We start from the raw sequence: 24,536 nt of genomic DNA on the forward strand, positions 1-24,536 counted from the left end.
GTGAGCACATAATAGTGCCACACGGTGAGCACATAATAGTGCCACACGGTGAGCACATAATAGTGCCACACGGTGAACACATAATAGTACCACACGGTGAACACATAATAGTGCCATATGGTGAATACAATAATGCCATACGGTGAATACACATTAGTGCCATACGGTGAACACATAATAGTGCCATACGGTGAACACATAATAGTGCCATACGGTGAATACACAATAGTGCCATACGGTTTACACATAATAGTGCCATACGGTTTACACATAATAGTGCCATACGGTTTACACATAATAGTGCCATACTGTGAACACATAATAGTGCCACATGGTGAACACATAATAGTGCCATACGGTGAACACATAATAGTGCTATATGGTGAACACAATAGTGCCATATGGTGAATACAATAGTGCCATACGGTGAACACAATAGTGCCATACGGTGAACACAATAGTGTCATACGGTGAACACAATAGTGTCATACGGTGAACACAATAGTGCCATACGGTGAACACAATAGTGCCATACGGTGAACACAATAGTGCCATACGGTGAACACAATAGTGCCATACGGTGAACACAATAGTGCCATACGGTGAACACAATGGTGCCATACGGTGAACACAATAGTGCCATACGGTGAACACAATAGTGCCATACGGTGAACACAATAGTGCCATACGGTGAACACAATAGTGCCATACGGTGAACACAATAGTGCCATACGGTGAACACAATAGTGCCATACGGTGAACACAATAGTGCCATACGGTGAATACACAATAGTGCCACATGGTGAACACATAATAGTGCCATATGGTGAACACAATAGTGCCATACGGTGAACACAATAGTGCCATACGGTGAACACAATAGTGCCATACGGTGAACACAATAGTGCCATACGGTGAACACAATAGTGCCATACGGTGAACACAATAGTGCCATACGGTGAACACAATAGTGCCATACGGTGAATACACAATAGTGCCACATGGTGAACACATAATAGTGCCATACAGTCCTTACATCATGCTGCCATACAGTGCACAGAAAGAGTGGCTAGATAATACTGCAAACAGTGCCTAATTTATTAGGGCTGTCGTTAAGGGGGGGGGGGAACTAGGCAATTGCCCAGGGCCCGCATCCGAAGGGTACCCCTCAGGGATGCGTTTTTTTTTGGGCCTGGTGCTCCCGATCCCCAGGGGAGCACCACTTCAAATTTTACCGCATCCTCAGGATGCACATACAGTTGAATAGTATGACAGAGCCATGGGCTGTCATTCTTTAGGCCACAGGCGTTTAAAGCAACAAAATAGAGTGCGGGGTGCATGGGATAAGGACTTCACAGGTCAGAAGAGACCTCAGCCGCTCCACTCGCTGTTTTCCAGTTGATACTCTCGTCATATTCCAGTTGACCCAGCAACAGACTTATTTACGTTAGGATGCAAGTACTTACATGGGATGGTCTTCACTCCCAAATAAAGTGGCAAAAATAGTAGTAGAGGAAACAGCATCCCTTTCCATAAACCCCTTTTATTGTGCCCAAAGAGATGGTAGAAAAAAAAAAGGCTTGAAAAAGACACAGCCGCTGTAACGCGTCAGACGTTGCTTAATGCTGTACGAAGTCTTTGGACTCAATATAATATACTTATTGAAGAGGTTTACGGTTTCCTCTACTGCTATTTTTCGCCTACAGTAGTACTACTTCTCGTGGGATCGGGATTAGTGTATATTTTATCATTTTTTAGGGAAAAAAAGGGGCAAGATTTAGCAGAAATCATCTATCTTCTTGTGTTGGTTGAACACCTCTGGAATATGTAGACATTTGGAGCAGATTCAGAGCCGTAACTAGGAAAGACTGGGTGCCTTAGCAAAATTTTGACTGGGCCCTCCTACCCCACAACCATTGTCCCCGCCCCCAAAACCCCACCCTCCCCATAATAAACATTTATCAGTTCTGTGTGCAATGTAAAAATACAGCTTGTAGATCATCTCCCCTCCCCTATATTTTGAGATCCAATTAATAATGATCCAACAGCCCTAACTGGAGTTAGGGCCACACAGCCCTACCTGGAGTTAGGGCCACTCAGCCCTACCTGGAGTTAGGGCCACACAGCCCTACCTGGAGTTAGGGCCACACAGCCCTACCTGGAGTTAGGGCCACACAGCCCTACCTGGAGTTAGGGCCACACAGCCCTACCTGGAGTTAGGGCCACACAGCCCTACCTGGAGTTAGGGCCACACAGCCCTACCTGGAGTTAGGGCCACACAGCCCTACCTGGAGTTAGGGCCACACAGCCCTACCTGGAGTTAGGGCCACACAGCCCTACCTGGAGTTAGGGCCACACAGCCCTACCTGGAGTTAGGGCCACACAGCCCTACCTGGAGTTAGGGCCACACAGCCCTACCTGGAGTTAGGGCCACACAGCCCTTCTGTAGAAAGCACCCCCAAAAAAAAAAAAACAAAAAAAAACTTGTACTCACCTAGCCCCATTCTCGCGACAAACGGAGCTGCTCCCCAGTCTCATAAGCAGCAGATGAAACGGGTTCCTTGCATAGGACGGCATGATCCAGTGACGTTATCACGATGGCCTATGCAGGGATCCTGTACCAGCGTCTTATAAGCTGCAGGCCTAACGTGGCCTGTAGCCTAGTGAATTGCAGAGCAGGGAGCTAGCTCCCTGCTCAGCCATAGTATTCAATAGTATCTGCGTCCTAAGAAAGCAGATACAATTGAATGTCGCAGCCACCCAGGGGCCCTGGGTGCAAAGTGCTAGCTATGCCAGGGGGCATAAGGGGGCCCGTGCCACCCTGCCCAGCACATAAATGGCTACTAGATCAGTAGTTCCACCAGTGGGCAGATTTACTGGACTGGCATTTCATACGCTTTTCTTGGCTTTCTGCACCGCTGGAGTAACACGCGACCGATATGTTAAGAGGCGCATCTCTCTGTTGGCATGTGCGCCACAATTGTGGCTTAACGACCATGCCCGTGTGCCATCTTCCCCTATCGGACATAAAATTTGAAAAAAGTAGGCTATCCTCACCATTCCTCATCGCTTCTTAACCTCCGTGCTGAGGGAGACGGAGGGGACACATACATACAGCAATATATTATAAGCTGCGACATGCTTAGGAAGCGTGATGCGACACGGAGGTTAAGAAGCTAAAAGCAGCGGCGAGGTGAGCATACTTTTTATTAAAAAAATGTCCGATGGGGAAGGAGCAGAGGGTAGTCTGATGAGGGGTGCATTGCACCGGACTCTACTTTGCTATGCCCCACAGAGTGAAATCTACACCAGCTAGTAGGTAACATAGTTCTAAGTACAATTTACGCCAGTTTTCTGGTGTAAATTATAATAACATTTGTCAGGCCACTGTAGCCCTGCCCCTATTTGGAAAGCTACGCCTCGTTTTTACAAATGTGGGGAGGGCAGGCGTAAAATACACCAGAAAACTAGCGGAGAAAAGTTAATAAATTCCCCCCAATGAGGTCATTATATGGAGCGCAGGAGATAATTAATTCTTACTGTAAACTTTACGGATCAAGTCTTGTGAGTGACGGCTCGTCCAGTATGAATGAACGCTCCAAGGAAACCATCTCATCATCATGCATAAATTAACCATGAATATGCATCGTTATGCTAATTAAATCAACATGGTGCTTCTCATATGCCAGGGGCAAAAACAAAAGGCTTCAAAACATGGAAAATGTTACTACGCTTTAAAAGGCCAATAAGCGTCAAAATATACATCAGCTCCATTATTTATAAAGATGGTATTCTGGGTCTGGAATTTTACCATGTGGCTTTTGTATTTCACATAGTTATATCTGCCCGGTTTTATCCCGATATTCTACTGCAGTTCTGCCGATTAGTTATTACCTGCAAAATTCAGCTAAAACTCATTCTATAATTATACCATTAAATGGATATGTCCATCTCTGAGCACCATTTTGCAGTTTACATATAAAGTGATTCTCAAAAAACAGTCACCGTGTACATACATTACATTACTTATCCTGTACTGATCCAGAGTTACAGCCTGTATTATACTCCAGAGCTGCAGTCACTATTCTGCTGGTGGAGTCACTGTGTACATACATTACTTATCCTGTACTGATCCTGAGTTATATCCTGTATTATACTCCAGAGCTGCACTCACTATTCTGCTGGTGGAGTTACTGTGTACATACATTACATATCCTGTACTGATCCTGAGTTACATCCTGTATTATACTCCAGAGCTGCACTCACTATTCTGCTGGTGGAGTCACTGTGTACATACATTACATTACTTGTCCTGTACTGATCCGGAGTTACATCCTGTATTATACTCCAGAGCTGCACTCACTATTCTGCTGGTGGAGTCACTGTGTACATACATTACATTACTTATCCTGTACTGATCCTGAGTTACATCCTGTATTATACTCCAGAGCTGCACTCACTATTCTGCTGGTGGAGTCACTGTGTACATACATTACTTATCCTGTACTGATCCTGAGTTACATCCTGTATTATACCCCAGAGCTGCACTCACTATTCTGCTGGTGGAGTCACTGTGTACATACATTACATTACTTATCCTGTACTGATCCTGAGTTACATCCTGTATTATACTCCAGAGCTGCACTCACTATTCTGCTGGTGGAGTCACTGTGTACATACATTACTTATCCTGTACTGATCCTGAGTTACATCCTGTATTATACTCCAGAGCTGCACTCACTATTCTGCTGGTGGAGTCACTGTATACATACATTACATTACCTATCCTGTACTGATCCTGAGTTACATCCTGTATTATACTCCAGAGCTGCACTCACTATTCTGCTGGTGGAGTCACTGTGTACATACATTACATTACTTATCCTGTACTGATCCTGAGTTACATCCTGTATTATACTCCAGAGCTGCATTCACTATTCTGCTGGTGGAGTCACTGTGTACATACATTACATTACTTATCCTGTACTGATCCTGAGTTACATCCTGTATTATACCCCAGAGCTGCATTCACTATTCTGCTGGTGGAGTCACTGTGTACATACATTACTTATCCTGTACTGATCCTAAGTTACATCCTGTATTATACTCCAGAGCTGCACTCACTATTCTGCTGGTGGAGTCACTGTATACATACATTACATTACTTATCCTGTACTGATCCTGAGTTACATCCTGTATTATACTCCAGAGCTACACTCACTATTCTGCTGGTGGAGTCACTGTGTACATACATTACTTATCCCGCAGTGATCCTGAGTTACATCCTGTGTTATACTCCAGAGCTGCACTCACTATTCTGCTGGTGGAGTCACCGTGTACATACATTACTTATCCTGTACTGATCCTGAGCTATATCCTGTATTATACTCCAGAGCTGCACTCCCTATACTATTTTGTAGATTTAAAAGGAAATGCTCCACTTCAAAGAGCATGCAATATCATAACCTTTGCTTGGTACTGACTAGGTTAATATCTAAACACAATAAATAGAAGTCGCAACACCATTTAGACACATAAAACAATAAATAAACTGCATTGTTTTCCTTTTCTTCTCAATTTTTGTTTGGCCAGAATCCCGGCAAGACTGTAGACATGATTTATGCTCCTTCCCCATTTTCCTGCTTACAGGGGGGAAATTACTGGGACGAAAGATGTGGTTTGAGTACTTAGTGCAGAGGAAGTAAGGCCAGCAGCTAAAAAACATACAGATATGTTTTATTACTTCCCAAACAGCTAAGAATTTCCACATCACAGGCCGACTGTGAACGAACCTCCCACAGAGCGCACGACAAGAAGCCGCGCAAGGGGTTAACAACGGAAATAGAGTCTGACTACTTTAGCACTAAAGTGACATTGCCACGTGATGATTCACGGCCAACCAGACCAAGAACCACCTTAATTTGCATATGGCGCACGCTAGGAATTGCGCAAAAGCAGCCGCTGATGTCACTTAAAAAGAGCATGTCATAGATGCGGAGACACATTCCCTTTAAACGTACCATAGATATAAAATGTCAGCCTCAATATATGTATCATAGGTATAAAATACCCTCATATTACACTACTGCTAAATGTGTATAAACTGGGCATTGTTCTCAGTATAATGACAGATAGCTTCAAGATCAGTTCACTGCTTTCCTGATATACTATGTGCTGCTGTGGGAGGGGGAACTGATCCTACTACTATCTCTCGTCTATCACCACAACTACGATTATACAATTACTTCCAGTGTCAGTGTCGTTATCCTGTTCCCCAATCCTGTACCCAAAGTGTTAGCGTATCATTGTCCTGTACCCCAAGTTTCAATGTATCATTATCCTGCACCCCATATGTCAGCGTGTCATTATCCTGTACCCCAAGTGTCAGTGTCTCCTGATCCTGTACCCCAAGTGTCAGTGTAATTATCCTGTACCCCAAGTGTTAGCGTATCATTGTCCTGTACCCCAAGTTTCAGCGTGTCATTATCCTGTACCCCATGTGTCAGCGTGTCATTATCCTGTACCCCATGTGTCAGCGTGTCATTAACCTGTACCCCAAGTGTCAGTGTCTCCTGATCCTGTACCCCAAGTGTCAGTGTCATTATCCTGTACCCCAAGTGTTAGCGTATCATTGTCCTGTACCCCAAGTGTCAGCGTGTCATTATCCTGTACCCCATGTGTCAGTGTATCATTATCCTGTCCCCCAAGTGTCAGTGTGTCATTATCCTGCACCCCAAGTGTCAGTGTATCATTATCCTGAACCCCAAGTGTCAGTGTATCATTATCCTGTCCCCCAAGTGTCAGTGTATCATTATCCTGTCCCCCAAGTGTCAGTGTATCATTATCCTGTCCCCCAAGTGTCAGTGTATCATTATCCTGAACCCCAAGTGTCAGTGTATCATTATCCTGCACCCCAAGTGTCAGTGTATCATTATCCTGCACCCCAAGTGTCAGTGTATCATTATCCTGTCCCCCAAGTGTCAGTGTATCATTATCCTGTCCCCCAAGTGTCAGTGTATCATTATCCTGCACCCCAAGTGTCAGTGTATCATTATCCTGCACCCCAAGTGTCAGTGTATCATTATCCTGCACCCCAAGTGTCATCTGCACTACATGCTTTCAGGATAGTCCCTGATGCAAAAGAGGAATGAGTAATACCCGGCAGCGATGGTCGTCTCTGCTATCCAACAAGCAGCCGGCTGTAAACATATGTCCCACATCTTATTTGTGAGGAAGGACTTGCTGACTGTAATTACTTCCAGGACAAGCTGTACATAAAATCACAGAATAGATCTGCAGAATGAGAATGTTACTGAACTACTTACATACTCCTAACCTTTCCCCTGCTAAAAAAAAAAAATCTGGCATACATTTACCCTCGGAGAAGCGTATAGCGTATTCCCCTGACTCCTTAAGGGAATGCATTTCTCAAATAATATTGCTAAATCTCCACGCGACTCAAATTTTACTACAGAAACGAAAACATTCCTGAACTTTGTACATCCCAGTCATGGCCCCAAACACAATGACGCCACGCTACCCATGTAATACATCAAGACTCTGATAATCCGGCAAGAAAGAGCTGCCGCACCAACAAGGGCTAATATGCATCCAGGTACACAATGACGGCCATCAATCGATGATAATTCCCACTGCTGACCCAATCTACCCGTAATATATATACGTCCAGGTCTGGCTCGCAAAAATTGACAGAATCTGGAAATACACAGAAAATCCAGGACCGGGACTAGATTTGACCGATACCAGATCAATAGTGCTGGATTAAAGGATTTCTATTACATAAATGAGTTTTATAAAAATAAAGGGTCTTCCAGGACTTTAGGAACGATTGATAGGGGACCCCCACCAACCAACGCAATACAGGGCCGCGGCTGTGAAATTCTGTGCCTGGTAATGCAGCTCGTCCCATTTAGGTTGTAGTACCAGGCATAGCCACTAGTATGGACGAGCCTCCATGCCTGTGAAAACATTGCAGGGGGGCTTCATTGTGCTGATCAGCGAGGGTCCCAGATCAAACATTGATGGCCTATCCTAATGATAAGCTGTCACTGTTACAGTTCCGGAGAACCCCTTTCATGTCAAATAAAACGTACTCAACCTTCTAATATACTTTTTTTTTTTTTTACTTTAAGATCTCTGCTTGCTGTCAGTGAAGGCGATAGAGCTGCAATACCAGAGTCGGACCATGGACAAGACTGGAACTGTTCCTGGAAAGCCCCCATGTTTTCAGTCATTACATACACGGCTTTATCTTCCGGACTTCCAGCGGCCATTTATGGCCTGGACTTCACATGACCACTGTCTGATATCACTGCACTTAGAGACTGCGCGGAGACGGATCTCAAGAATAGCAAAGAAAAATCTGCTAAATGGCGAGAAGAGGAGAATAAATGTACAGGAGGAAGAGGAAGTCCACAATGCAATAGGAAAACCGTAACGTTATAATTGTCGGAGAGTAGGCAAATCCATTACAAGAATCAAAGAACTTACACCGGGTAAAAGGAATCAAATCATATATATATATCACAATGTGAACTGTACCCAACAGAGACTGCTAGTCTGTAGAAGATGTATCTAGACCAGACATGGGCAAACTACGGCCCGCGGGCCACATACGGCCCGTTAGGCTTTTTAATCCGGCCCGCCGAACTTGTCCAAATTATAGTAAAAACCTCCTTTTTTTTCCCCTTTCCCTGCAATGCCCACGTTTTCCCAATAGATGGCGCAATAAGGGCTATTTTTCACATTTGAAAGACCGTTAATAAATTGGGTTGTAGTGTTCTTACTGTGCTATGAGGTTTGCACACACTCCATTTAATGCTTTAGTATATCCGGCCCAAACACTCCCTCCAAATGCTCCTGGCCCGGCCCCTCTGTCAAATTTTAGAACCCATTGTGGCCCGCGAGTCAAAAAGTTTGCCCACCCCTGATCTAGACAGATTTCTGCGGGTAAATCTGTGCGTTGGGTTATGCATCGTTGTGCTTTGCGTGTGTCATGTGTTTTTTTCTCGCGCTCACAAGCACATTTTTTCCCCCAATGTAATTGATGCATAAAACACGGACAGCACACGGATGTGCATCTGCGTGCTGTCCGTGGTTTTCACGCACGCATTGACTTAAGCGGCTAGGTGCGTGAAAACGAACCAATCTAGGACGTGCAGTAAGTTTCATGCAACGGGCACTTGCTGTGTGAATAGCCCCATTGACATCAATGTGCCGTGTGTTCTGCGCTGTTTCAATACAGAGAACAAGGACGAGAATCACACTTGTCTGAATGAACCCTAACCATAATAGTGTCCGTAGTGTGATTACTGCTCACACCATCTCCTGCCCCCAAGTGTCAGTGTCATTATCCTGCCCCCAAGTGTCAGTGTCATTATCCTGCCCCCAAGTGTCAGTGTCATTATCCTGCCCCCCCAAGTGTCAGTGTATCATTATCCTGTCCCCCAACTGTCAGTGTATCATTATCCTGTACCCCAAGTGTCAGTGTCACATTATCCTGCACCACAAGTGTCAGTGTATCATTATCCTGTACCCCAAGTGCCAGTGTATCATTATCCTGCACCACAAGTGTCAGTGTATCATTATCCTGTACCCCAAGTGTCAGTGTATCATTATCCTGTACCCCAAGTGTCAGTGTATCATTATCCTGTACCCCAAGTGTCAGTGTATCATTATCCTGTACCCCAAGTGTCAGTGTATCATTATCCTGTACCCCAAGTGCCAGTGTATCATTATCCTGCACCACAAGTGTCAGTGTATCATTATCCTGTACCCCAAGTGTCAGTGTATCATTATCCTGTACCCCAAGTGTCAGTGTATCATTATCCTGTACCCCAAGTGTCAGTGTATCATTATCCTGTACCCCAAGTGTCAGTGTATCATTATACTGTACCCCAAGTGTCAGTGTCACATTATCCTGCACCACAAGTGTCAGTGTATCATTATCCTGTACCCCAAGTGTCAGTGTATCATTATTCTGTACCCCAAGTGTCAGTGTCATTATCCTGTACCCCAAGTGTCAGTGTTTCTTTATCCTGTCCCCCAAGTGTCAGTGTCATTATCCTGTACCCCAAGTGTCAGTGTTTCTTTATCCTGTCCCCCAAGTGTCAGTGTCATTATCCTGTACCCCAAGTGTCAGTGTTTCTTTATCCTGTCCCCCAAGTGTCAGTGTCATTATCCTGTACTCCCCCAAGTGTCAGCGTTATTATTCTGTACCCCAAGTGTCAGAACTAGAATATCCCAATATAACACATACTGAATAATAATTAGTAAGGCCATAAATCCTGGGACCCGGTTTGTAGCATTTACAGCTGACTACACAATGTAATGTACTGGATTCTTCTCAGCCTTTCTTCTCCAGTCTCAGCTATGGGTATGTAAGGTGTATTGCACAGCCGCACACATTGGACGTAGCCATATTGTGCTGGGTGGTATCCAGGCCGGTTTCTAGTAGCTGGTGAAATCAGCGAGGTCACAGTCACAATGTATCAGTGGTTATGGGATGGCTGCCTTCATATTGTGCCATCACATTGTATGTTAATGAATTTTACTGTGACCGGATGAAAACAGCGATGGAATCAGTGACATGAGAACAGGGGGTCGCCGTATATATCATATCACTACAGTACACTGCATATTATAAAACACAAATCACCAGATATAGGTAATAAACAAAACAGGCAATTAAAGGTGCAGTACCACCCTCACACCCTCTCCTGCCCACCCTTGTGACCTGCAATTGCCAATACGCCATCCAATAATGAACATTGAAACACTATGGTAACCAAACCCACCAAGTGCTCAGCAATCTGTACTGCAGGATCACACTATATGCTGAGCACATACAGTCGGCAGCGGGGTCACTGCTTGGAAAACATCCATAATGTAGAAAGAGGAAACAAATGGGAGAGACGGTGAATGTGTGACCGGCAAGATTCTCAATCACCTGCAAGGGAGGGCAGGAAAGTCAATGCAAATGGGCGATATACTATATATACCCCTATATATGTATCCACTTAACTAAATATATACACACTGTACTATGTATCACCCAATGCTGCCAAGCCCTTCATGAAAGACTATTAAATATCCTGCAGTATAACCAGCTGTATACAAAGCACACCCAGCAAAATAACAAGGAATTGGCAATACTCTATATAGGGCCAGTCTACACATAATCAGCAAGCGATAGATAGATAGATAGATAGATAGATAGATAGATAGATAGATAGATAGATAGATAGATAGATAGATAGATAGATAGATAGATAGATAGATAGATAGATAGATAGATGGTTGAACAAAAGCAGAAAATAATTTATGTATGACATGTAGGGTTCCAGGATGCGTGAGTCCTCCCAGTCAGCACAGCAGGGGTTAAGTGGCAGGGAGGCTGCACAGCCATCATCACCAGGGGATGGATGAATGAATGGGTGTCAAATCCATGCAGTCATTAACATGTAAGGTCAGCCTTTAAAGGTGACCGGATACATAAAGATGGGGTGTCTTACCTGCCCACTGTCTGGTTGGCCAGCTGCCTCATCCGGTTGAATTGCTTCTTCATCCTTGCAGTATATAGATATATAGATAAATATTTAGGAATATATATATAGAGATTTGTTGCAGCTTTTCCGTATATAGGATGCAGAAAATAAATAAATAAATAGACCCTCCCCCCAGTGTCAGCAGCACATTACATGTCCCCTGTTATAGGGGGGCTGCAGCACACAGCATCCTCCAGTGCACAGGGGGTGCCAGGGGGCACAGTACATCCATGGGTGGTGCTGTTGGTGTCCAGGATAGAGGGGTGCAGCCTTGTAGCCCCCTCCTTGTCTGCTATGATATTTATTGCATGCTCCAAGCACTGCCAGGTCCTCCCCCTCTCTGCGCTCATCAGCTCTGCTCTCACATTCTCAGCAGCAGCTATTGCACTGCAGGCTGGCCAGCAAGCAAACAATGCGCACGCGCGGGGGATGGATGCAGCACTGCACGCCGGGAACTGTAGTCCTTCGTGTGTTGAATGTTGTATCCAAGCTGGCAATTTAGTTGCAAATGATGTGAGTACTGGAAACCAGAGCAAGGGCGGGGATGACAGCTGAGGAACTCTGTATACTTCATCCATCTATCTATCTATCCATCTAATACCTATCTCATATCTATCGATCTCCTATCCCATATCTATCTATCTCATATCTATCTATCTATCTCATATCTATCTATCTATCTCATATCCATCCATCTATCTATCCATCTATCTATCCATCTATCTATCTATCTATCTATCTATCTATCTATCTATCTATCTATCTCATATCTATCTCATATCCATCCATCCATCTATCTATCTCATATCTATCTATCTATCTATCTATCTCATATCTATCTATCTATCTATCTATCTATCTATCTATCTATCTATCTATCTCTCATATCTATCTATCTATCTCATATCTATCTATCTATCTCATATCTATCTATCTATCTATCTATCTATCTATCTATCTATCTATCTATCTATCTATCTCATATCTATCTATCTATCTATCTCATATCTATCCCATATCATATCTATCTATCTATCTAATATCTATCTATCTCATATCTATCTCATATCCATCCATCTCATATCCATCCATCTATCTATCTATCTAATATCTATCTATCTATCTATCTATCTATCTATCTATCTATCTATCTATCTATCTATCTATCTATCTATCTATCTATCTATCTATCTATCTATCTATCTATCTATCTATCTACCTACCCAGTGGTAGACATAGACAGCTGAGGGCCCACATGCAAGAACAATATATGGGCCGCTTGCTCTCAATATCTCATCATAGATCACCCCCTTATGTCTCTCTAACAATTCATCAGTAATTGCGAGCCATAAAATTCATTAGCTCAGGCATTTACATGAAATCTATTAGAAAGAAGGCTACTTTAAAGGGGTTAGTGGGCCCCCTTACCTACTGGGCCCCTGTGCAGCTGCACAAGTTGCACCAATGGTATGTCTGCCCCTGGACTAACCTTATATCTATTTCTCTCTATTATATTTATCGATAGGATGCCACTCCAGCCGCATTAAAAAACAATACACTGACTTGGTGTTAGACGTGTGCGCAGTCGCTTGTTTGCGATATCACTAAGGAGGGTATCTGTTGTTTTTACGGTCTATCATGATTGATGGGGATACTAGTGCTCTTCCCACCACATACACATATGGCATATAGATAATAGATCTGACCACTGGAACGCCCAATGATCTCTAAAATAAAGTGGCTATGGCATTGCCACTCGTTTGCCGCGATCGACCTTTTAACTAATGGGCGATCCTGATGTCTTCGGAGTGAAAAAATGGGATCATGCAACAAAAAAAACTTGTTTTGTCTCAACAGCCGACAGTCCGTAATCTCTGCCAGTGTTCACACATGAGGTTACCAGTGCACCTGCATTATTTACCTGGTGAGGTCAATGGGGGTTAAAAGACGACCGCAACTCCACTGTACTGGACGCTGCATAAAAACAACATACAACAAATGTGAACTTGTCCACATAGAACCGCATTACACATAAGTCCTGCTCCTTGTAGTCAGGACTTGTCAGCAATAAGACGCTCACCAGTACAACCCATTTATCCTTAACAATAAATTATTTATGTGGTCGTCTTTCATGTTTTCATCTATTATTAAAACAACACTCAGCTCAGCACAGGGGGTTAATTTTCACTGGGAGATGCAGAATAGGTCGTGTCCAAAAATGTCCAGATGGGTTCGAAGAGGTCGTGATGGAACAAGAATAATCCATGTCCTGAACGCTTCACTGATAACAGGTTCTCTCTGCTATTAGATTTCAGTTTTCTGCCGAGCTGGTGTATCTAAGCCGATCATATGCGATACTATCTATGGAGCCAATGTATCTAAGCCCATGTGTGATATGTTCTGAGAGGACCGCACATCACATTCTCCATCATGTAATCTTATTGAAGTCCAGTAACAACTATTAGGACAATAACTGGTTGGTCTTGACAAGTGACAACCACTTTTTGTGACGTGGAAATGTGCTCGGAAGAGTTGTCACTTCTCTTCGCAACGCATATAAACTCCATTACCCACTACAAGGGGGCTTTCAAAATGCTGCACACAGCATAGGTGGCAAATGCCCTACCCTGCCACATGGCACACATCTCTTCCACTTTCTACATAAACAACATCTCTCGTTCATTTTCAAGAGGGGTGTTTTCCCGCTTTGGCCACTTTTGACCTTCCTGACCGAGCCTCATTTTTCAAATCTGACATGTTTCACTTTATGTGGTAATAACTTCTGAATGCTTTCACCTATCCAAGCGATTCTGAGATTGTTTTCTCGTGACACATTGTACTTTATGTTACTGGCAAAATTTGCTCGATACGTTCAGTATTTAATTGTGAAAAACACCAACATTTAGCGCAAAAATTGCAAAAATTTTCATCTTTCTCAATTTAAATGTATCTGCTTGTAAGACAGGCAGTTATACCACACATAATTGTTGCTAGTTAACATCCCCCATATGTCTACTTTAGATTGGCATTGTTTTTTGAACATCCTTTTATTTTTCTAGGACGTTACAAGGCTTTGAACTTTAGCAGCAATTTCTCACATTTTCAAGAAACTTTCAAAAGGCTATATTTAAAGGGGCCAGTTCACTTGTGAAGTGACTTTGAGGGCCTTATATATTAGAAACCCCCAAAAAGTTACCCCATTTTAAAAACTTCACCCCTTAAAGTATTGAAAACAGCATTTAGAAAGTTTCTTAACCCTTATATGTTTCACAAGAATTAAAGCAAAGTAGAGGTGAAATTCACAAATTTCATTTTTTTTTGCAGAAATTAATTTTTAATAAAACTTTTTTTGTAACACAGAAAGATTTACCAGAGAAATGCAAGCATTTTGACCCCACAGATGTTTCATAGAATACTTAGAATTGGGCAGTGAAAATAAAAACAATCCTTTTTCTTCAATAAGATGTAGCTTTAGCTCAAAATTGTTCAATTTCTCAACAAATAAAGTAAAAAAAGAACCCAATATTTGTAAAGCAACTTCTCCGGAGTACGGCAATACCCCATATGTGGCCATAAACTGCTGTTTGAGCACACGGCAGGGCTCAGAAGAGAAGGAGCGGCATTTGGCTTTTGGAGTCCAGATTTTGCTGGATTGGTTTCTGGGCGCCTGTGGGACCAAAACAGTGGAAACCTCCCAGAAGTGACCCCATTTTGGAAACTACACCCCTCAAGGTATTCACCTAGGGGAGTACTGAGCATGTTAACCCCGCAGGTGTTTTGTAGAAATTAGTGTGCAATCGATGTTGCAGAGTGAAAATGGGATTTTTTCCATAGGTATGCCAATATGTGGTGCCCAGCTTGTGCCACCATAAAAAGACAGCTCTCTAATGATTATGCTGTGTTTCCCGGTTATTATGCGGTGTTTCCCGGTTGTAGAAACACCCTATATGTGACCCTAATCTTTTGCCTGGACATTTGACAGGGCTCAGGAGTGAAAGCGTACCATGTAAAATTGAGGCCTAATTTGGTGATTTACAAACTATTGGTTCACAATTGCAGAGGCTCTAATGTGAAATAATAAAAGAAACCCCTGAGGCATTTATTAAGGGGTGTAGTGCGTATTTTCACCCCACAGGTCTTTTCCATAAATCATTGCGCTGCGGATGGTGCAAATTAAAAATGTATATTTTTCCCTAGATATACCATTACAGTGACAAATATGTTGTGCCACTGGAGACACACACCCCAAAAATTGTTAAAAGGGTTCTCCCGGGTATGGCGATGCCATATATGCGGAAGTAAACTGCTGTTTGCGGACGCTGTAGGGTTCAGAGGGGAGGGAACGCCATTTGGTTTTTGGAGAGCGGATTTTGCTTGGTAGTAGATTTGTTTGAGTATTGCTGGTGTTTCAGTTTATAATAATGTGGGGCATATGCGAGCTGGGCAGAGTACATCAGGGGCATAGTCAGGTGGTATAATAATGGGGTAAAAAAACAATAAAATGATCCATAGATGTGTGTTACGCTGTGAAGCAATCCTTTCTGCACAGGCCGGTGTCGCACTGATATATGGCGTCCTTTCTTATCCTCCTTTTGATCCACACTCCGCACCTTTGCAATTTGGGGAATTTTGCTGTGAAGTGTTGTACTGGTATAATACGAGCACCCTCGCTTCCAGCGGTTATGTTTGGGCTCTCCCCTTCCTGGTTCCCTAATTTTAGATCCTTGATAAATCGCCTCTTGAAACAGAAGAAATGTTCCCCTCGGGCACAACTGCATATTTTTTATTTCCTGACTTATTGGAGCCTTAACATATTTTATTTTTTCATAGACATATTGGTATGAGGGCTTTATTTTGCGGGACAAGCTGTAGTTATTATTGGTACCATTTTGGGGTATATGCAACTTTTTGATCACTTTTTATCCTATTTTTTGGGAGGCAAGGTAACCAAAAACATGCAATTCTGGCATAGTTTTTTTTAGACAGCGTTCACCATGCGTTATAAACTACATGTTACCTTTATTCTGCGGGTCAGTACGATTCCGGCAATGCCTAATTTATAGCACTTTTTTATGTTTTACAACTTTTTGCACAATAAAATTACTTTTGTAAAAAGAATGTATTTTTTCTGTCGCCAAGTTGTGAGAACCATAACTTTTTTACTTTTTTGTCGACGGAGGTGTATGAGGGCTTGTTTTTTGCGAGACGAGCTATAGTTTTTATTGGTACCATTTTTGGATATGTGAGACTTTTTGATCACTTTTTATTCCAATATTTGTAGGGCAAAGTGACCAAAAAACAGAAACTCTGGTAACGTTTTTTCCGTGTTTTTTTTTACGCTGTTCACCGCGTGCAATAAATAATATAATATTTTTATACCTTAGGCCGTTACGGTCGCGGCGATATTAAATACGTATGGTTTATTATTTTTTTTCCAATAATAAAGGACTTGATAAGGGAACAGGGCGATTGTGTTTTATTTAAAGAGGCTCTGTCACCAGATTTTGCAACCTCTATCTGCTATTGCAGCAGATAGGCGCTGCAATGTAGATTACAGTAACGTTTTTATTTTTAAAAAACGAGCATTTTTGGCCAAGTTATGACCATTTTCGTATTTATGCAAATGAGGCTTGCAAAAGTACAACTGGGCGTGTTTAAAAGTAAAAGTACAACTGGGCGTGTATTATGTGCGTACATCGGGGCGTGTTTACTACTTTTACTAGCTGGGCGTTCTGATGAGAAGTATCATCCACTTCTCTTCAGAACGCCCAGCTTCTGGCAGTGCAGATCTGTGACGTCACTCACAGGTCCTGCATCGTGTCGGCACCAGAGGCTACAGTTCATTCTGCAGCAGCATCGGCGTTAGCAGGTAAGTCGATGTAGCTACTTACCTGCAAACGCCGATGCTGCTGCAGAATCATCTGTAGCCTCTGGTGCCGGTGTCCCCGCTCGCCTGACACGATGCAGGACCTGTGAGTGACGACACAGCGTGATCTCTGGAGAACACGGCTGTGTCTGCACTGCCAGAAGCTGGGCGTTGTGAAGAGAAGTGGATGATACTTCTCATCAGAACGCCCAGCTAGTAAAAGTAGTAAACACGCCCCGATGTACGCACATAATACACGCCCACTTGGACTTTTACTTTTCAACACGCCCAGTTGTACTTTTGCAAGCCTCATTTGCATAAATACGAAAATGGTCATAACTTGGCCAAAAATGCTTGTATAAATAAAAACGTTACTGTAATCTACATTGCAGCGCCGATCTGCTGCAATAGCAGATAGGGGCTGCAAAATCTGGTGACAGAGCCTCTTTAATTACTTGAAATGAGGTTTTCAAACTTTTACTTTTTTCACTTTTTTATACTTTTCTTACACTTTTTTTCAAGTCCCACTAGGGGACTTGAAGGTCCAACTGTCTGATTTTTATTTTCTAATACATTGCACTACCTATGTAGTGCAATGTATTAGATCTGTCAGTTATTCACTGACAGCAAGCCGACTAGGCTTCGCCTCCCGGGGGGGCCTAATCGGCTTCCGTAATGGCAGAGCAGGAGGCCATTGGGTCTCCTGTTGCCATAGCAGCAGTCGCCAGTCCTGATTGCCTGTCAGGGCTGGCGATCTGCTAGCCACCGCTAAGATGCAGCGATCGCTTTCGATCGCTGCATCGAAGGGGTTAATGGCAGGGATCGGAGCTAGCTCTGGTTCTTGCCTTTACAGGTGGATGTCTGCTGTAACATACAGCGGACATCCACCGCTGATGATACCGGATCAGCTCCTGAGCCGACGCCATCTTGCCGACGGCAACGGAAGCAGTTTAGGCTCCGGTGCCGGGCGGGTCCTGAACGGCTTCCATGCTAGGCAGACCGGAAGGCCAGTATTAGGCCTCCGGTTGCCATTGCAGCTACCGGAACAATGGCAATTTCATTGCCGGGGTTCCGATTAGCTGCAAACACCTTAAATGCAGCGATCGCGTTTGAGTGATGCATTTAAGGGGTTAATCGCGGGGATCGAAGCTAATTTAGGTCCCTGCCATTACAGCCAGATGCCAGCTGTAAAATACCGCTGACCATCCGGCGATGATGGCAGCGGCTCAGCTTCTGAGCCGGTGCCACGCATTTGGCCTATGGATTCGGCAAAATGCGGGAAACAGTAGCTTTCCATGGCTTACCCATACGTCAAATGTCGGGAAGGGGTTAAAGCTTAAAGGGACAACTAATGACCTATCCACAGGATAGGTCATCAGTATATGATCTGTGGGGGTCCGACACCTGGACCACGCACTGACCAGCTGCTCCGGCTGCCTCTGGGCACTGGACGTCCATGCCGGAAGCAGTTGACTCCGGACATGGAATAGCGGCCGAGCTGCAGTACTATTCAAGTGAATAGGAGCAGAGATTCAGTTCTGTAGCACGGCCTTCATAACATCTGGCACCGATAATATACCGATGACCTTTCCGGTGCCTCGGTGTTCAGTTGTCCGTTCGTGGACAACCGCTTTAATGCTAGTGTTCCTTAGTAATGCTAGTAATATCCCTAGGGGTTTAAGGGGGTTTAGGGAAAAGCACCACATATTTCTGGTGGTTTACGGTGGTGAAGAGGTTAATGGCAATATCGGTGGTGCTCCAGGGTGGTTATGGGTTAATAACTAATATCCCTGGTGATTTAGGATGGTGAAGGGGTGAATTATATTATCTGTGGTGGTCTAGGGAAGCAAAGGGCCGAGGTGTACATATGATTTAATTTTATTTAATTCTGGTCTATATTTGTGTGTTGAACAATGCTATAATATGTCTTTATAATGGTTAGAGCACAAGTTTTTGCAGTAACAAAGCTCCAAATGTCCAATTTCCCTTTACACAGCCATAAGTTAAATAATACAATTCTGGACTGGCTGCAGCTGCCACTAGGGGGAGCTCACTGCATACAGATTTATACAACTTAACAATAGCTGTATAAATCAATGTGTAAGTAGCTCCCCTAGTGGCAACTGCAGGCATAAATATTTTTTATTGTTTAGGGGCAGGAGTGTGTGTCACCGACCTCCTGAGGGAGTTGTATGGGCACCAGGAAGCCTCCCCAGGTAATAAGCACAGGAGCAAGCTACTACCAGTGTAAAGATTAAAAACCCTGTGCTCTTTCCTAAGGTATAATAGGATGGAAATGAAGAATAAATTTAATACATTTTGACAAATGGTTTATATTAATTGGTTTATATTAATAAAAAGAGTGGAACTGCCCTTTAAGCTAGAATTCTCCACATTATAAAATAAATTCTCTAAAGACCTCCCGTGTTCCGGACATCTGCTCTCATGAGCTGCCCTTGAAGTCTTAATTTGGCCGTTATTGTAGTAGCTGTGCCTGGGAGGTATTGCAGTTGGCAGGACAGGACTCTGCAATCCGGAATGAACCCATATTCACAGACCACTGGGCTGGGCGATGAGCCAGGGCTATGCACATGAAGGACCAGGGACAATGAAGAGGACATACTGGCCCTGAGACGGTGAAACGGCCACTGGGTATAAACCAACATATGACAATGCCAATGCCAAGACACACATAGGTATAACTAGAAAATTGTAAAACCAGTTTTAAACAAGACTCCATCCCAAGTTCCAGGCTAGACAAATCGCCTTGGACGATGCATTATCCAACATGAAAATATAGATGTATCAGGCTGAAATAAAATGCACCAGAAGATTGTAAGTAAAACTGAACCAACAAAGGTAAATTATATTTTAAATACGCACTAATATATCACATGTTTAACTTGTAAAGATATTTAATTTTGCAACTACTATATGCTACTATAATACTGTCCCCTATACACAAGAATATAACTACTATAATACTGCCCATATATACAAGAATATAACTACTATAATACTGCCCCCTATATACAAGAATATAATTACTATCATACTGACCCTATATACAAGAATATAACTACTATAATACTGCCCCTATATACAAGAATATAACTACTATAAAACTGCCTCCTATATACAAGAATATAACTACTATAATGCTGCCCCCTATATACAAGAATATAACTACTATAATACTGCCTCCTATACACAAGAATATAACTACTATAATACTGCTCCTATATACAAGAATATAACTACTATAATACTGCTCCTATATACAAGAATATAACTACTATAATACTGCCAATATATACAAGAATATAACTACTATAATACTGCTCCTATATACAAGAATATAACTACTATAATACTGCCCCCTATATACAAGAGTATAACTACTATAATACTGCCCCCTATATACAAAATATAACTACTATAATACTGCCCCTATATACAAGAATATAACTACTATAATACTGCTCCTATATACAAGAATATAACTACTATAATACTGCCCCTATATACAAGAATATAACTACTATAATACTGCCCCTATATACAAGAATATAACTACTATAATACTGCCCCCTATATACAAGAATATATCTACTATAATACTGCTCCCTATATACAAGAATATAACTACTATAATACTGCCTCCTATATACAAGAATATAACTACTATACTACTGCCTCCTATATACAAGAATATAACTACTATAATACTGCTCCTATATACAAGAATATAACTACTATAATACTGCCCCTATATACAAGAATATAACTACTATAATACTGCTCCCTATATACAAGAATATAACTACTATAATACTGCCCCCTATATACAAGAATATAACTACTATAAAACTGCCTCCTATATACAAGAATATAACTACTATAATGCTGCCCCCTATATACAAGAATATAACTACTATAATACTGCCTCCTATACACAAGAATATAACTACTATAATACTGTACAGAAGATATGTGGAAGAGATCCTCCAGCTCACCTGATACTTGACGTGTGTATCGTAGTCATCGCACGGGCTCTCGTGTCGGCGCACGATAGGTATAGACAGGCAGAGGCAAGGGGTTGAGTCCAGCGATGGAGAGGATAAAATGGAAACTTGTTCCAAGTTTACTAGATATCGATGTTTTTAAAAAGGTCCAATAGGTTGGAATCCTGGTGTGCAGACAGGAGTATATGACGGTCCAGTCTTAAGGCCTACGCGTTTCAGACGTTGTGCACGTCCTTAATCATGGCTGTTTGGTGCCCCCTATATTCAAGAATATAACTACTTTAATACTGCCCCTATATACAAGAATATAACTAGTATAATACTGCCCTCTATATACAAGAATATAACTACTATAATACTGCTCCTATATACAAGAATATAACTACTATAATACTGCCTCTATATACAAGAATATAACTACTATAATACTGCCTCTATATACAAGAATATAACTACTATAATACTGTCCCTATATACAAGAATATAACTACTATAATACTGCCCCCTATATACAAGAATATAACTACTATAATACTGACCCCTATATACAAGAATATAACTACTATAATACTGCCCCTATATACAAGAATATAACTACTATAATACTGCCCCTATATACAAGAATATACACTACAATACTGCCCCTATATACAAGAATATAACTACTATAATACTGCCCCCTATATACAAGAATATAACTACTATAATACTGCCCCTATATACAAGAATATAACTACTATAATACTGCCCCCTATATACAAGAATATAACTACTATAATACTGCCCCTATATACAAGAATATAACTACTATAATACTGCTCCTATATACAAGAATATAACTACTATAATACTGCCCCTATATACAAGAATATAACTACTATAATACTACTGCTCCTATATACAAGAATATAACTACTATAATACTGCTCCTATATACAATAATATAACTACTATAATACTGCTCCTATATACAAGAATATAACTACTATAATACTGCTCCTATATACAAGAATATAACTACTATAATACTGCTCCCTATATTCAAGAATATAACTACTATAATACTGCCCCTATATACAAGAATATAACTACTATAATACTGCTTCTATATACAAGAATGTAACTACTATAATACTGCCTCCTATATACAAGAATATAACTACTATAATACTGCTCCTATATACAAGAATATAACTACTATAATACTGCTCCCCTATATACAAGAATATAACTACTATAATACTGCCCCTATATACAAGAATATAACTACTATAATACTGCCCCCTATATACAAGAATATAACTACTATAATACTGCTCCTATATACAAGAATATAACTACTATAATACTGCCTCCTATATACAAGAATATAACTACTATAATACTGCCCCCTATATACAAGAATATAACTACTATAATACTGCCCCCTATATACAAGAATATAACTACTATAATACTGCCCCTATATACAAGAATATAACTACTATAATACTGCCCCTAGATACAAGAATATAACTACTATAATACTGCCTCTATATACAAGAATATAACTACTATAATACTGCTCCTATATACAAGAATATAACTACTATAATACTGCCCCTATATACAAAAATATAACTACTATAATACTGCCCCTATATACAAGAATATAACTACTATAATACTGCCCCCTATATACAAGAATATAACTACTATAATACTGCCCCCTATATACAAGAATATAACTACTATAATACTGCCCCCTATATACAAGAATATAACTACTATAATACTGCCCCTATATACAAGAATATAACTACTATAATACTGCCCCTAGATACAAGAATATAACTACTATAATACTGCCTCTATATACAAGAATATAACTACTATAATACTGCTCCTATATACAAGAATATAACTACTATAATACTGCCCCTATATACAAAAATATAACTACTATAATACTGCCCCTATATACAAGAATATAACTACTATAATACTGCCCCCTATATACAAGAATATAACTACTATAATACTGCTCCCTATATACAAGAATATAACTACTATATTACTGCTCCTATATACAAGAATATAACTACTATAATACTGCCCCCTATATACAAGAATATAACTACTATAATACTGCCTCTATATACAAGAATATAACTACTATAATACTGCCCCTATATACAAGAATATAACTACTATAATACTGCTCCTATATACAAGAATATAACTACTATAATACTGCCCCTAAATACAAAAATATAACTACTATAATACTGCCTCTATATACAAGAATATAACTACTATAATACTGCCCCTATATACAAGAATATAACTACTATAATACTGCTCCTATATACAAGAATATAACTACTATAATACTGCCCCTATATACAAAAATATAACTACTATAATACTGCCCCTATATACAAGAATATAACTACTATAATACTGCCCCCTATATACAAGAATATAACTACTATAATACTGCTCCCTATATACAAGAATATAACTACTATAATACTGCTCCTATATACAAGAATATAACTACTATAATACTGCCCCCTATATACAAGAATATAACTACTATAATACTGCCCCCTATATACAAGAATATAACTACTATAATACTGCTCCTATATACAAAAATATAACTACTATAATACTGCCCCTATATACAAGAATATAACTACTATAATACTGCCCCCTATATACAAGAATATAACTACTATAATACTGCCCCCTATATACAAGAATATAACTTCTATAATACTGCCTCTATATACAAGAATATAACTACTATAAGGCTGGGTTCACACTACCTATTTTCAGACGTAAACGAGGCGTATTATGCCTCGTTTTACGTCTGAAAATAGGGCTACAATACGTCGGCAAAAATCTGCCCATTCATTTGAATGGGTTTGCCGACGTACTGTGCAGTCGACCTGTAATTTACGCGTCCGTAAATTGACTGCCTCGGCAAAGAAGTGCAGGGCACTTCTTTGCAACGGAATTTGAGCCGTTCTTCATTGAACTCAATGAAGAGCAGCTCAAGATTTACGAGCGTCACAGACGCCTCGCATAATA

General features: G+C 41.2%; 1 protein-coding gene and 1 long non-coding RNA gene across 8 annotated transcripts in view; both read right to left on the bottom strand.

The window, feature by feature from the left end:
• ARHGAP44 (Rho GTPase activating protein 44) overlaps positions 1-11,945 on the bottom strand; it is a 105,276-nt gene extending 93,331 nt beyond the window's left edge. For all 6 annotated transcript variants that reach the window (XM_075846459.1, XM_075846456.1, XM_075846458.1 and 3 more), the window contains exon 1: positions 11,535-11,945. In XM_075846459.1, the coding sequence (XP_075702574.1) occupies positions 11,535-11,587 (53 nt within the window). In that variant the 5' untranslated portion in view covers positions 11,588-11,945. The remainder of the gene's footprint in view (positions 1-11,534) is intronic.
• Positions 11,946-19,772: 7,827 nt separating this feature from the next.
• Positions 19,773-24,536, bottom strand: part of LOC142666266 (uncharacterized) — a 47,011-nt gene continuing 42,247 nt past the window's right edge. For both annotated transcript variants that reach the window (XR_012851654.1, XR_012851653.1), the window contains exons 6-7: positions 21,450-21,716; positions 19,773-20,243 (exon numbers count right to left, since the gene is read on the bottom strand). This is a non-coding gene — a long non-coding RNA (uncharacterized LOC142666266). The remainder of the gene's footprint in view (positions 20,244-21,449; positions 21,717-24,536) is intronic.

The sequence above is a fragment of the Rhinoderma darwinii genome, chromosome 13 (assembly GCF_050947455.1).
Source record: "Rhinoderma darwinii isolate aRhiDar2 chromosome 13, aRhiDar2.hap1, whole genome shotgun sequence".
Classification (NCBI taxonomy): domain Eukaryota; kingdom Metazoa; phylum Chordata; class Amphibia; order Anura; family Rhinodermatidae; genus Rhinoderma; species Rhinoderma darwinii.